Source organism: Melospiza melodia, chromosome 24 (genome assembly GCF_035770615.1).
Source record: "Melospiza melodia melodia isolate bMelMel2 chromosome 24, bMelMel2.pri, whole genome shotgun sequence".
In the NCBI taxonomy this organism is placed as follows: domain Eukaryota; kingdom Metazoa; phylum Chordata; class Aves; order Passeriformes; family Passerellidae; genus Melospiza; species Melospiza melodia.
In genome coordinates, this window is record NC_086217.1 from 4295813 (window position 1) to 4309454 (window position 13642).

Consider the following 13642-nt stretch of genomic DNA (forward strand, 5'->3'; position numbering starts at 1 on the left):
CCTTCTCACATGTGCAAAGCCAGGTGTCCTGTCCTTGTCCAGTGTCAGAAAGGCACTGAGGGTATGAGTGACCTGGCAGAGCCCCCTCCAGGGGGGAGCAAAGCAGATGTGCCTCAGCCCCTGCACTTCTTCCCTCCAGCATGACTCTAAATTTCTACCATGATGATCATAAGCAGAGCTTTGGGCTTTTTCTCTGCTTGCTGGGGGTCTGAGCCTTTCCCAAATGGGGCAGGATGTGGAATCCTCCCTGCACATCCCATGCCAGCACGGGGTGTGCTGCCCTCCCACCACAAGGACCAGCACTCATCCAAGCCCAGGGGAGCAGCACTGCAGGGATGAGGATTAAATCCAGGGTTACAAGGCCAATAAACAGAAACTGCCCAGCTGAGCCTCCTGAGCCACTGCTGCCCCTCGTGCTACACCTCCTGTGTTGGGGTTGTCGGTGTCAGGGGACTGTGACACAAATTTCAGACAGAGCATCAGCACCCCAATAATCCCCCTGGCTCTGTGTCCTGCCCTCTCCCACATGGGCAGGCCTGGATTCTGGGTTTTTGGATACAAACCATCTCAGAGAGGATATACAGATACACACTGGGGCATGGATCTCCCAAAAATGTTTTACCTCCAGCATGGATGAGTTTTACTTGTATTCTCTTATGTTTGTGGAGCAAAGCTTTTAATTTCTCCATCTTCTTGAACATTTTAATAACTTTTTTTTGTTTTCCAGCACTCTGATGAGGGCTTTTCCCCACATCCCTGGGACCCCTCAGCTTTCCAGCCACTGAGTTGGTAACTTCCCAGAGCTGGGTGACTCTGAGTGTTTCCCATTGGAGGGGATTGGGGATGAAGGGACAGATGGATGGATGGGAAGAGCATCCTGAGCCCTCAGGGTGATCTGCTGGAGCTGCCCTTGGGGCTCATTTCTCCTGGAGATGTCCCAGCTGTTTGAACAGGCACCACCTCACAAGCTGCAGCAGGAACCAGGCGGACAGAAAAGATCCTTTTTCCCTTGGCATTCCCTTTCCCTTCCCTGTGGGATTTCAGCTCCCTGTTCTGGAGACTGATGCTGCTGTGGGGCTGGATGTGATTTGTGTCCCCAGAGCAGTGAAATAGCAGCACCAGCCCTGCTGCTTTCTGATCTGCTTTGGGTCTTTGGGCAAGCAACTTAAAAAAATATTTAAAGAGGCAAATGGCAGCACAGACACAAGTGGAAATCCTTTGGTAAACTGCTCTGTGCAAATGCTGAATTTGTTGATGTATTATCTTCAGAACATCTGCTTTTCTCCATCTGTATTGGTCTTCCCAAAGCCATGGCTTTCACAAGTTAATAGCAAGAAATATCGGATGAGCAAGCAAATATGTTTAGGGCTTGTATTATGAAGACAACACACAAAGAGAAAGAGATTCATCTTTTCATAATGCCACTTTTATAAAAGGCAATAAAAATACAGTGGCTTGTAAAGGGATAAACAGGCTGAATCCAAGCTGGTGCTGTGGAGTTGGGGACAAGAGCAAAGTGAAGGGAACCAAATTAATGCATAAAAAAGTGACAGAAAACCCAACCTCCGGCTATATTCTATGGCAAATGATCTGTCAGTGGGGAAAGATACATCTTAATAGCAGTTTTTGAAAGGAGATGAATACTGTATACAGAGCATTATAAGGCACAGTGTGATCTGAATCCTAATCAACAGGGGGAAATATAAATCTGAAAATAATGAAGACGAAATCTATATTGATGGTTAGGAGTTAAAATACTGTATTTGCTGTAGTAAACGGTTTTAAGGTCCCAGGGAAAAATTTATTCTAAGAAAGCTGTGGTAATTTAGTGTAGTTTCAATAGCTGGCAGAGTGCCAGCACATTTTGGTGGCATTTAGCATGTCACTATGGAAAAATGTAAAAAGCAGGAAGGGAAAAGGCACAAAGCTGCTCCCTGGGCAGTGGTGGTGCTGGAAGAAAGGAGATTCTTTTTCCACTGGGCTGGCAAGGGCTGTGCTGGCAATCCTGGCTTGGATCCACCACGTGGTGGGATATCCCTGCTCTGCTGAGCTATTGCTGAGCAGAACAAGCCACTTACCTTGTCCTTCCTGGTGTCTCCAGTTACTAACAACAAGGCTTCAAACTCCTATGAGGCACAGAGAACCTTTTCACATTGAAGATACACCTTTAACTGCCTTATTTTCTTGTCCCCTGCCTGGGTGACAAATTGCTGTGCTGATAGTTGATGTAACTTATGCTTAACCTGCTTGTCATCTCCTTAATGCCTCACATGAAATGTGCTGCTCCTGTGATGGCCTTGTTACCCAGCAGATACAAACACTGGGACCTGTCAGTGTTCCCAGCTGGCAGCGTGGCTCTTCTCCCCAGGTGTGAAATCTCTCCCTAAGAAAAACCCCATGAGGGTTTGGTGGCATCCAAGGTTGAGGAGCATGGGAGATCTGAGCCTGGTTCTGTGTTTCAAAGGGACTTTTCTACTTTTCTCCCTCTCCTTTTGATGCCTCAGGTTTTGGCTTTTACATTTTTCAGATTCTGTGCTACTTTTGAGCTTCACATGAGGGGATGGTGAGCTCTGTGCACAGAGCAGGGAGGCAAAACAATTCCTGCTCCAGCTGGGCACCAAGGACAAATGATCCAAATCTCAGCCCAAGAGCACAAACACCGTGGGCTGGAGAGAGAAAAACAAGGATGGGACTGGATGGGCTAAAGCTGGAATGGGACAATGAACTGCAAGATGCAAATGGAGCAGAACTGATCACAGTGAGAGACCCCGTGCCCGGTTGTGCATTTTGGGACCATTTTGGTTCATCTTGTGTGCAGCCCTGGCTGGGCTCTTGTGCTGCCCAAGGTAGATCCATGGAGACCTTTCAATAAATCCCTGCTTTATTCTTTAGCTCTGTCCAGTCTCTGCTCTAGGTCAGCCTTCACAAGGCATCACTTTCATATGTTCCAGGAGTCATGTGGACATTAAAAATGTCCCTTTCCAGTAATCCTCTGTGTTTTGGGGAAAGCCTTGTGGTGCTCATGCAATGCCCGCCCTGTTTGGAGGACTGGAGTGTGATGCTCAGAAATACATTTTGCATCTAAGGTGAAATCTTAGTGTTTGGGGAGCAGCTGTAGCTTCACAAGTGTTTTGAGGTGAAATCTTTGTGTTTGGGGAGCAGCTGTAGCTTCACAAGTGTTTTGAGGTGAAATCTTAGTGTTTGGGGAGCAGCTGTAGCTTCACAAGAGCTGGGCAAGCTGGCACAGAGCCTGGGCCAGCTCTACCACCCAACACTGTGGCTGCCTGGCAGGACAAGGCTGAGCTGGAAGAAAGCAATTTATTTAGGATAACAATCCTGATTTTTTGAGCATTTTTGAGCATTTTTATGGCTGCCCAGTGCTCAGCCCTGGCTGAGCTGAGGCCTGGACATCATCAGTGAGGAGCTGAGGGCTGAGGTTGCTGTTGATTTTTGAGGCTCACCTGGTTCCTTGGGTGTTTGGGAGCAAGTAAGGATTGGGATAGCTTCTGGGAAGAGGCAGAAGCTAGACTGTGAGCTGATCTAAGTGCTCTGAAGGGTGAGAGCAGTGCTGCTGTGGCTGTGGTCATCCTCTCTCCTTGCCATGAGTGATGGAGAAACCTGGTGAGCACCTTCACCAAGCCCACATGCTTTTCCTGTTGAAAACAGGAGTTTGGGATCACTGGCTCTAAATTCACAGCATCCATGTGATGTTTCCTCCTAAACTGCCCATCCCAGGTGTTTACTGAGTGCATCTGCTGGAGAAAAAAGGGTTGCAGAAATGGGGGTTTGCAAGCTTTCAGACCAGGACAATTTTATCTCCTTGGAGCCATGCTGACAAGCAGAGCTTATCTCAGGTTATTTTTGTGCCCATATTTTCCAAGGGCCTCACGAGCAGCCTCCCTGCTGCACTGGTTACAGCAGAATACCTGGGGTTTATTCTCTGCAAAGGTTGGAAGTGACTTGGGGGCAATGGTGTCCTCTGCATTTAATTATTATTTCTTAAAAGCCCAAGATCAGTGGCTCCCTGTGGAGATATGCAGCCTGAATATTGATGGTCGTAAACCATGCCAGAAGGAAAAATGTGGGCTGCTCGCTGCTGGCAAATGGACTTTAAATCAACAAGCGAAGCAGTGTCGGTTCATAAAACCAGGATTTTTTTAGCCTTGAGGACAGAGGTACTTTAAATCCCAGCCTTTGGGTTCACTGATCTGCTGGAGAACAAACATAAAACTTCACCACGAAGGACCTGACATCAGCACATATTTTTTGTGCCATGAGTATTCAAGGTAGCCCTTTTGGTTTTGCTCACTGCGTGTGACATTCCCCTGTATTGTAACGACCTCAGTGGCAGCAGCAGGGAAAACTTACGACCTAAACATTGAAGAAGGGAAAATTATTTGCTGGGATAACTCGTGGAGATGTGGTGGCTGTTTGTGGTGGAAGTGGCAGGTATCTGAGGTTGGAAATGCAAGATGTGCTGGGGGTGTGTGTTCTATTGCCATCTGTCAGAGCTGGGGCAGTTCTCTGCTGTCCTTTGGGCAGTTTTTCCTTTATCTCTCCCCCAACCAACCCTTCCTCCAGGAGATCTCTGCTGTCCATGGCCACTGAGTGTCCCTGCAGGGCTGATCCAATCCCAGCACCCCATGGGGAGATGCTCCGCCCAGGGGAGGAGCCAAGCATTCCTGCCTGGATCCAATCTGAGCCTGGCACAGCACAGCAGCCTTTGCCCCCTGCACTGCCAGAGGAGCAGCTTTCTGCTGCCCTGCATGGCCAGAGGGAGCCCAGGCCCATCTGCAGCAGCCCTGGAGCTGCAGAGGAAAACTCCCCCCTTGTGCAGGGTCCCTGCTGCAGCAGAGCCACAGCTGGCACTGCAGGAGGGCTGAGCCCCCATGGGATGGGGCTGGGACACCTCCCTGGCACACAGGGGGCAGGGTTGGATTCTGACTCTGGCAGTGTTGCTTTGTATTACTGCATTTTTATTTTTATATATTTTTAAATGTTTTATTTTTTCCTCATAAAGAACTGCTATTCCTATTCCCATATCTTTGCCTGAGAGCCCCTTAATTTCAAAATTATAATAATTCAGAGGGAAGGGGTTTACATTTTCCCCTTTCAGAGGAGGCTCCTGCCTTCCTTAGCAGACACCTGTCTGCTAGGCACAGGAGAGGTGTTGGAGTGGGAGGGCTTGCTCCTTGTCAGGCCTGGCAGGCTCCACTGCTGATGGATGGAGTTCTGTTTGCCTTTTTCCAGCTTACACCAGGTTTTAATTGACACTGAGCCTCTTTACAGAGCTCTCTTTTCCTGTTCACACAACATGTTCCTGAGATGAGCTGTTCACCCAGGACAGTGTTGATTCCAGGTTTGATTCCATGGAAGCACGTGCAGCAATCCAGGCTGGTGGGATCTGACCTCAAGCCTTGGTGGAAGGTGCCTGTGGGCTTTGCTGGGGCTGCAATGCCCAGCTCAGCCCCAGCTCCCTGTGCCTGCACAGCCCTGCCTGCTGCTCCTTGCTGGAAATCCACTCACCTGAATCTCAGAATCACTGAGGCTGGAAAACACCTCTGATATCACCGAATCCAACCATTAACCCAGCACTGCCAAGCCCATCACTAAACCCTGTCCCTAAGAACCACATCTGGGTATTTTTGGGACACTTCAGGGATGATGACTCCACTGCTTCCCTGGGCAGGCTGTTCCAATGCCTGGCCTCACTTTCAGTGAAGAAGTTTTTCCTGTTATCCAATCTAAACTTCCCCAGGTGCACCGTAAGTCTGTTTTGTCTTGTCCTGTCACTTGTTCCTTGGGAGGAAAAACTGATCCCCACCATTGTGGATGGGCTGGATCAGGAGATCCACATGTCCTGTGTGTTTTTCATCGCTCTGCTCCAAACTCAAACTTCCTCTGCCATGCTCAGTTTTACCTTCTTTTCTCTGTATTTTTATTCTTTTACTCATTTTTTTTTTCCAGCACAGCTTTCTACTGCAGGACCAATTATCACAGCAGAGGATTTTCAAACACAGCACACCTAAAATAAGAAAAAAAACATTTTTTGCCAGTCTATTTAATATTTTTCCTGCATAAAATCCACAGGTGGATCCGTGTTTAACAGCACACTTCAAAAAATGGCAGAATATGTATAAAACACTGATTTAAATAGGTTTTCAATCAAACCTCCTGGAAAGCAGTGACTTCTTTGCCTGTTAAATGCTGCACCAGGCATGCCTGTGTTTCATCCTGGAGCTAAGTTCAATCTGCTGGGTATGGATTTCTCTTTGAGTACCTCTGAGTGTCACCACTGGGACACTGTGGTACTTTCTGAGACCCCTGTTGAAGGGAGGAATGATGAATCTGACTCCATGTTTTTTGAAGGCTAATTTATTATTTTATTATATTATTATATTAAAGAATACTATACTAAACTATACTAAAGAATAGAGAAAGGATCTAGACAGAAGGCTAAAAGATACTACGGAAAAACTCGTGACTCTCTCCTCAGAGTCTGACACAGCTTGGCCACGATTTGCCATTAAGTAAAAACAATTCACATGCCGGATAAACAATCTCCAGCCACATTCCAAAGCAGCAAAACACAGGAGAAGCAAATGAGATAATATTGTTTTCCTTTTTCTCTGAGGCTTCTCAGCTTCCCAGGAAAGAAATCCTGGGCAAAGGGATTTTTCAGAAAACATGACAGTAACAGGAGACATCAAATTCTCAGGGTTAATTTGGTTTCTTTCCCAGGTTCCAGCCAGCAGCTGGGTTGATGGAGAGGATCCAGGCCATAGCTCAGAACGTGTCGGACATTGCAATAAAGGTGGATCAGATCCTTCGGAACAGCCTCCTGAATGGGAAAGGTCAGTGGTCCCCGTGCCCCAAACCCCCTGTGTGTTGTGCTGTGCCCATGGGAAGGTCCAACCATGACAAATTTGGTAAAAATCCCAGAAATGGAGGCTGATCTTGAGGCTGCCTTCCTTGGGAAAATCGTGCGTGACAAATCTGAATGGCAGTCAGGAATAAATGCTGAAGAATTAAATGCAAAATTAAAGGTGACGAGCAGTGCACAAGCCCCTGGATAGAAAAATTTGGTGGTTTGAATCCAAATTCACAGGGGCTGGGATTCAGCAGCAGGAGAGACATTCCCATCCCCTTGTGTCACTGCTGGGAGGGCAGCTGGGCTCTGCAGATGCTTCCCCACATGCTTGTGTGGTTATTGGGGTTTAGGCTGAAGATCCTTCCACTGCCTCTTGCACCTCATGCTTTTCAATTATGAGCAAAGGAGGGCTTAGAGGAGGGCTGGTGGCTTTTATTGGCCCAGCCATGGAGGGAGAAATGATCCTGATGCCATTTTAACCACTTTATGGCTTATTCTGGAACTCACCCTGGGGGCTGAGTCTTCTTCCAGCAGCTCAGCAGGACAGTTTTTATTGCAAGTTTACAGCATAAAAGGCTGTCAAGTGCTTCCCTAGATCCTGCAGCCTGCTTACAAGAGTGGGGACGGGTGGAATTTGGGGTCTGGACCAGGCAGAGGGCACAGGAAAATGCTGGAAATGGATCTGCTGAGATTTAGGGAAGGAGAACATTCCCTGCATTGAAGCAGGGTGGTTTCCTCTGTTTCTTCCCTGATTTGGGAAGGATGCTGAAGATGCTTCACATCTTGATGTTCTGTTCCATCCAGTGGGATGGGGCTGTCTGCCAGCCCAGCTGTGGCACCAGTGAACATGCTTGGGGGCTGCCAGCCCTGTCCCATCCCATCCCATCCCATCCCATCCCATCCCATCCCATCCCATCCCATCCCATCCCATCCCATCCCATCCCATCCCATCCCATCCCATTCTCCTCACAGCATTTCTGGCTGCTCCTCTGTCACACTCCAGCTCTCCCCATGCCCAAATTGTCTCTCTACAGGGATAGAAGGCAGGAGGGATCAGTGTGAGGTGCCCAGGGACCCCAAGTACCCCGACTGTGCTGGGAAGGTGGAGGTGAGTTGGGGTTCCCTGTCTGGGATAGGGTCTCCAGCTGGGATGAAAGGGCCCAAAGCAGTGACCCTGGGGGTTAAACTGGGAAGGGCAGTGGGGAAGGGGATGATTTCCAGGATAAAATGTTTGTTAATATTGGAAAGGTGCAGCCCATTGAAGGAGGACGAGCAGACCCAAAGGTGTGGAAAGCAAAGCAGGGCTGTGCTTTGATGAGAAAACACAAGGGAGGTATCCAACCTTCTCTGGCAGCTTTGCTACAGAAATGGGATTGTTTTCCCCGAGTAATACCCTCACCACGTGTACCTTTAGCTGGAGAGGTACAAAGCCTTGAAGCCACAGGCTGTAGCAGAATCAGCTGTGGGCCCACCTCTGCCTGCAGCCTTCCCTGCCTGCAGTCTGTGTGTTCAATGCCAGAAACACAGCAAGGAGGAAGCTCTGCCACATCACCTCTGAATATCTGGAGCATTCCCTGGTGAATAAGCCCAGCAGTGCCCAGAGCAGCACCTTGTTGAGGTGGCCAGAACCTCCATCTCAATCCGTCCTGCCTGACCCAGCCTGCTCCTCATACTGGAATGCAGCCTGGCACTTGGCCCAGAGCATGATGGCTTTGTCAGAGAGCATATTTACATCAACTAATTAAAAGCATTGCCCTTTTCCCTCCTCTTGCCAACCTGCTTCAAGCTCAGGCTTCTGCAGGGCCCAGTCTCCCTGGAAAGATGTTGAATGGTACAAGAGAATGACGTGGGGGGTACAAGAAAGTGATGTGGATTTTTCACTTCCAGGGGTGTTAGCCATCCTTTCCTTCCACGACTTGAGTAAATTCAGGATGTAATGCAATTGTGGAAGGCTGTAATCCCATCTCCCCTCCTGGTGATTGCTGTGCTTTACAGATTGGGCACAGCAAACTGTCCCTGAGCAGATTTGTTTTTGTAGTTGAATTAGGAAGAGGCTGGCAAGAGCCGTTGTGGGGGATGATAAATCGCTGCTCTGGTCCCTGGTTATTCTCCTCTGTGTGAAATCATCCCTGGGGACTGCTGGCAGATCTGTCTGCTGCCCTGCTGCTCCGGGGGCGAAGAGATCAGCAGCTCCCCAGCAAAGCCAGCCACAAGAAATCCCTGTGGTGCATCATTTCCTGGGGATTAATGGCTGTGCCCCCAGGGAAGGCTGGAACCAGAGCAAGAAACCCAGGGAGCCCCAGCAAACCTCCCTGGCTCTTCCTCTGCCCCAAATTCCCTGGAGGCCCCGAGTGGGTGAACACCAGCCCTGTGACACTGAGGCTGGGTTTGCAGCCCTTTTCCACCCTCTGCCTTTCATTTTTATCTCCCAGACAGAGAAAGGGGATGGAGAACAGAGGTTTTTCACAGCAGGGGCAGCTGGCAGGGCTGGCACACCTCCTCCATGGGCCTCACGTGTTTCTGTGCCCCTTGCAGTGGATGAGGGCCCGCTGGACCTCTGACCCCTGCTATGCTTTCTTTGGTGTGGATGGCACCGAGTGCTCCTTCCTCATCTACCTCAGCGAGGTCGAGTGGTTCTGTCCCCCCCTGCCCTGGAGGAACCACACGGTGGCCGTTCCCTCACCGCCGCCAGCGCCACGCGCGCAGGTAAGGTGGGCCCAGCCTGGCCTCTGCTGGGCCAGGGGCTTTGTGGGGAGGCATCAGCAGAAATAAATACTCAGGTTCAGCAGGGCCATGATGCCTGATGTGGATTTTCACACATTCACAGGGTGGCTGGGGTTGGAAGGGGTCTCTGTGGGCAGGGAACCTTGCAGTAGAACCTGTTGTTCCAAGGCTTGCCCAACCCGGCCTTGAGTGTTGCAAGGGATGGAGCATCCACCACCTCTCTTTGCAACCTGTGCCAGTGTTTTACCACCCTCACCATGAAAAGTTTCCTCTTTATATTTATTCTGAGTCAGCTCTCTCAGTTTAAAGCCATCACTCCTTGTCCTGTTGCAACAGGGCCTTGTTGGGAAGGATGAAAGTTTGACAAGAAAGTCTCACAGATATGTGTGCTTAGCAGAAAGATTTTTAAATGTAGAATCTGATGAAGGAATAGAGATGGAAGCAAGTTTTGATATAGAAGAAAAGAATTGCTGAGCCAGTCTTGCTGGATAACCAAGGAGGCAAAGGGTATGTTGGTTAGAAGGGGTTTTTATGACTTAGGGCAAAGGATAAACCCACCTCAAACAAGAAGATGTTTGTACCAAGCAGAAAGATAGCACAGGCAAACAAGGCAGCAAAGCTGTAAGTAGAAAAAAGATTTCAGAATTTTCCACTGCAAGAAAACTGAAAAAAAACTTCTAGCTTAAACTGTAATGTACTAACTTTTAGTAATTGGAGAATGGTAACATGAATATGGTAATTATAGTAGTTATGATAGGCTATAGATAAAAGTTAAGGTATAGATTGGTTCTGCTGTATGAAGATGCTCAGCAAAGAAAAGTCTATAATGCATTGTAACCAAAACCAAAGGGTCTCCAGGCCTGCCTGCAGCTGGAGCTGAGAGCTGTGGGCACAGCTCTGTCACCCATGACCCTGGACTGCTGTGACATCCTGGATACAATAAACTGCATTTTGGAGAGCAGCCTGGAGTCCTGCATCCCCCATTTTGGCTCTTACAGGCCCTGCTAAAAATTCTGTCCATCTCTTTTTATAAGTCCCTATAAGTACAGAAAGGTTGCAAGAAGATGTGTCTGGAGCCTTCTCTTGTCCAGGCTGAACACCCCCAGCTCCCTCAGGCTCTCTCCACAGCAGAGATCCTTCATCCCTCTGATCACACTCCAACACATTCATGCCTTTCCTCTCCTGAGGAATCTGGTTTCTCATGAGGAGCACTGTGTTCAGTGGGATCCCTCTGGGATTTGGGGCATGAAGTGGAGGAGCTGCCATGGCTCCAGGGGAGCAGGAAGGGCTCAGATCAACTCTGCTGAGATGGACAAACCTCCCCCAGGCCGCGGGGCAGCCCAGGGGCTCCTCTGGCTTCTCTTTCCCTACACTCACCGTGCAGAGCGTGCTCCTTCCCTAGGCAGCATTCCGGAGGGACCTGGCTCGCCTGCTGGAGCTCATTGGCACGGGCAAGGAGTCCCTGAGCTTCATGAAGAAGAGGATCCGGCACCTGGCCCAGCAGTGGCTGCGCGCGGCGCGGCGCCTCGAGCAGAGGCTGGCGGGACGGCAGCGGGACCAGAAAAACGTACGGGGACACTTGGGGCAGCTGAACCCAGCTGGGAGGGAAATTCATTTATGGGAGCATGTGGGTATTGTGTTTACAGGGTGCCCTGATGAAGGGAGGAATGATGGATCTGAGTCCAAGTTCTCAGAAGGCCAATTTATTATTTTATGATACTATATTATATTAAAGAATACTGAACTATGGTATACTAAAGAATACAGAAAGGATACTTACAGAAGGCTAAAAAGATAATAATGAAAACTTGTGACTCTTTCTGGAGTCCTGACACAGCTTGGCCCTGATTGGCCAAAGAGTGAAAATAACTCACAGCAGAGTCCAATGAAACAATCACCTGTGGGTAAACAATCTCCAAACACATTCCAAGTAAACACTATATATTATCCTATACTAAAGAATACAGAAAAGATACTTTTATAAGTATAAAGATATAGTATATCTTTTTAGTATAAGATATACTTAAAAGTTAATAATGAAAACTCCTGACTCTCTCCAGAGTCCCAACACAGCTTGGCCCTGATTGGCCAAAGAGTGAAAACAACTCACTGCAGAATCCAATAAAACAATCACCTGTGGGTAAACCATCTCCAAACACATTCCACATGAGCACAGCACAGGAGAAGCAAATGAGATAAGAATTGTTTTCCTTTTCTCTGAGGCTTCTCAGCTTCCCAGGAGAAAAATCCTGGGCAAAGGGATTTTTCCAGAGAATGTGAGTGCCACATGTGGGTCTGTAGGGTTGGTCTGTTGTTTGTGAACATGACTCCACAGGCATTTGGGATGTGGCAGGACTGGTGTTGCTGAGCAGTGGGGTGGATTTTGGAAATGGGTCCTGGTGGGTGGAGATGGTGTCTGGCTGCCATTGGAGTGTGACAGGTCTCCTCTGAGGATAAGCTGAAGTTCCTGGCCCTCCTGTTGGTGTTTCTGTTGTGCCTTTGGCCCCTGTATGCAGGGAAATTCAGCTCCAGCCCATGGTTCAGACTGTGATCTACATGGAGAGCACGAGCCAGGCCCCAGGACACAGAGTGGCAGTCAAAGGGCCAAGTTCTGGCCATTGGGTCTGTGCTAATTGGACATGGCTCATTTGTCTGCACACCTGACTGAGCTCCCTGAGTAATTACTGCCTGCAAAGGAGCTGGAGGGAATCAGGGACCATAAGTCATTCTGGGCTGGAAAACCCAGATTGTCCCTTTCCCCAGTGCTGACCCCTCTCCTTGTCTCTGCAGATCCTTGTCCATATTGGCTTCCTGACAGAGGAGTCAGGGGACGTTTTCAGCCCACGGGTGCTGAAGGGAGGCCCTCTGGGTGAGATGGTGCAGTGGGCTGACATCCTGGCTGCCCTCTTCATGCTGGGACACAGCCTGAGGGTCACAGTCTCCCTGAAGGAGCTGCAGAGGTGAGTGCTGGATGGCATCAAGGTCTTGGGTGGAAGCAGCAGGTCTGAGAAGGCTGGGGGAGGCTCTTTGCCCACCTGCATCTCAGACAGTGCTGGTGCTGTGCTGCACCACCAGTGTCGTGACTAGGGGAGATCCCATCCTTCTGCATCCCTGGAAAAAGTGGGAAGGACTGATGGTGATGCTTTGCATGGAGCTGATGTGGACATATCTGGAGCAGGGCTCTGCCCTGTGGCTTCAGTGCTTGATCTGAGCAGAATTGTTCCTGCTGCCAGCACACAGCATCACCTGTGTCCCCTGACACCTGCCTGGAGCTGGCCATGGGAAAGCTCCCTTTGCCGGCCCATTCCCCAGGGATGCTCCCTGCTGGGCTGCTGGCCAGGTGGCTGCAGGATGCAGATGTCCTGCAGGTCACTGGCTCTTCCCACCATGCATGGCTGCACTCAACCCCTGGGGCTTTGCTAGTGGTTAAGCAGCCCTTCCCTTCCCTTCCCTTCCCTTCCCTTCCCTTCCCTTCCCTTCCCTTCCCTTCCCTTCCCTTCCCTTCCCTTCCCTTCCCCCTCAGGAGGTGCTGGGGGTGACTTGGGGACCTGTGGGGGGATTTGCTGCTGCTGGAGGCACTTCCCACAAGGGGATTGTCTCTTTCTGACATGGGGCAACACAGGATGGCAGTCTCCAAGAGAAACCAATATTAGATGGAAAAAGAGGGAGAAGCTAAGAGTGGGCCCTGTTCCTCTCTGCTGATGTTCCTCTCTGTTATTACTGGGCTGACACTGCTGCCTTCTGTCACCTCATAAGATTTGTTCTCCTCCTGATCAGAGGGCAAGAACCAAGGAAATTGCAAATTAGATGGGTTATAAATCAAGAAGAGCCTCGAGCTGCCTCGGGGACTGGGCAGGCTTTAGGAGATGCTAAGCCAGCATCAGCCACATAATGAGCCATGCTGAAAAGGGAGTGAAAAAACCCCAACAATCCTGGAGAAAAACAACAAAACCCCCCAACCCAGCCCTTGCAGCATTCAGAATTAATGGATGGAATTAGCTCCTAACTAATTAACTTTAAAAAAATCCCGGTCCTAATGCAAGAGGC

At 49.4% G+C, this 13642-nt stretch overlaps 1 protein-coding gene across 1 annotated transcript in view; it reads left to right on the forward strand.

The window, feature by feature from the left end:
• The window catches only part of MGAT5B (alpha-1,6-mannosylglycoprotein 6-beta-N-acetylglucosaminyltransferase B), an 81347-nt gene that overhangs the window by 38333 nt on the left and 29372 nt on the right, over positions 1-13642 (forward strand). Inside the window, exons 4-8 of the mRNA XM_063176081.1 lie at positions 6742-6854; positions 7906-7979; positions 9407-9577; positions 10998-11162; positions 12386-12555. Of these exons, the coding sequence (XP_063032151.1) occupies positions 6742-6854; positions 7906-7979; positions 9407-9577; positions 10998-11162; positions 12386-12555 (693 nt within the window). The remainder of the gene's footprint in view (positions 1-6741; positions 6855-7905; positions 7980-9406; positions 9578-10997; positions 11163-12385; positions 12556-13642) is intronic.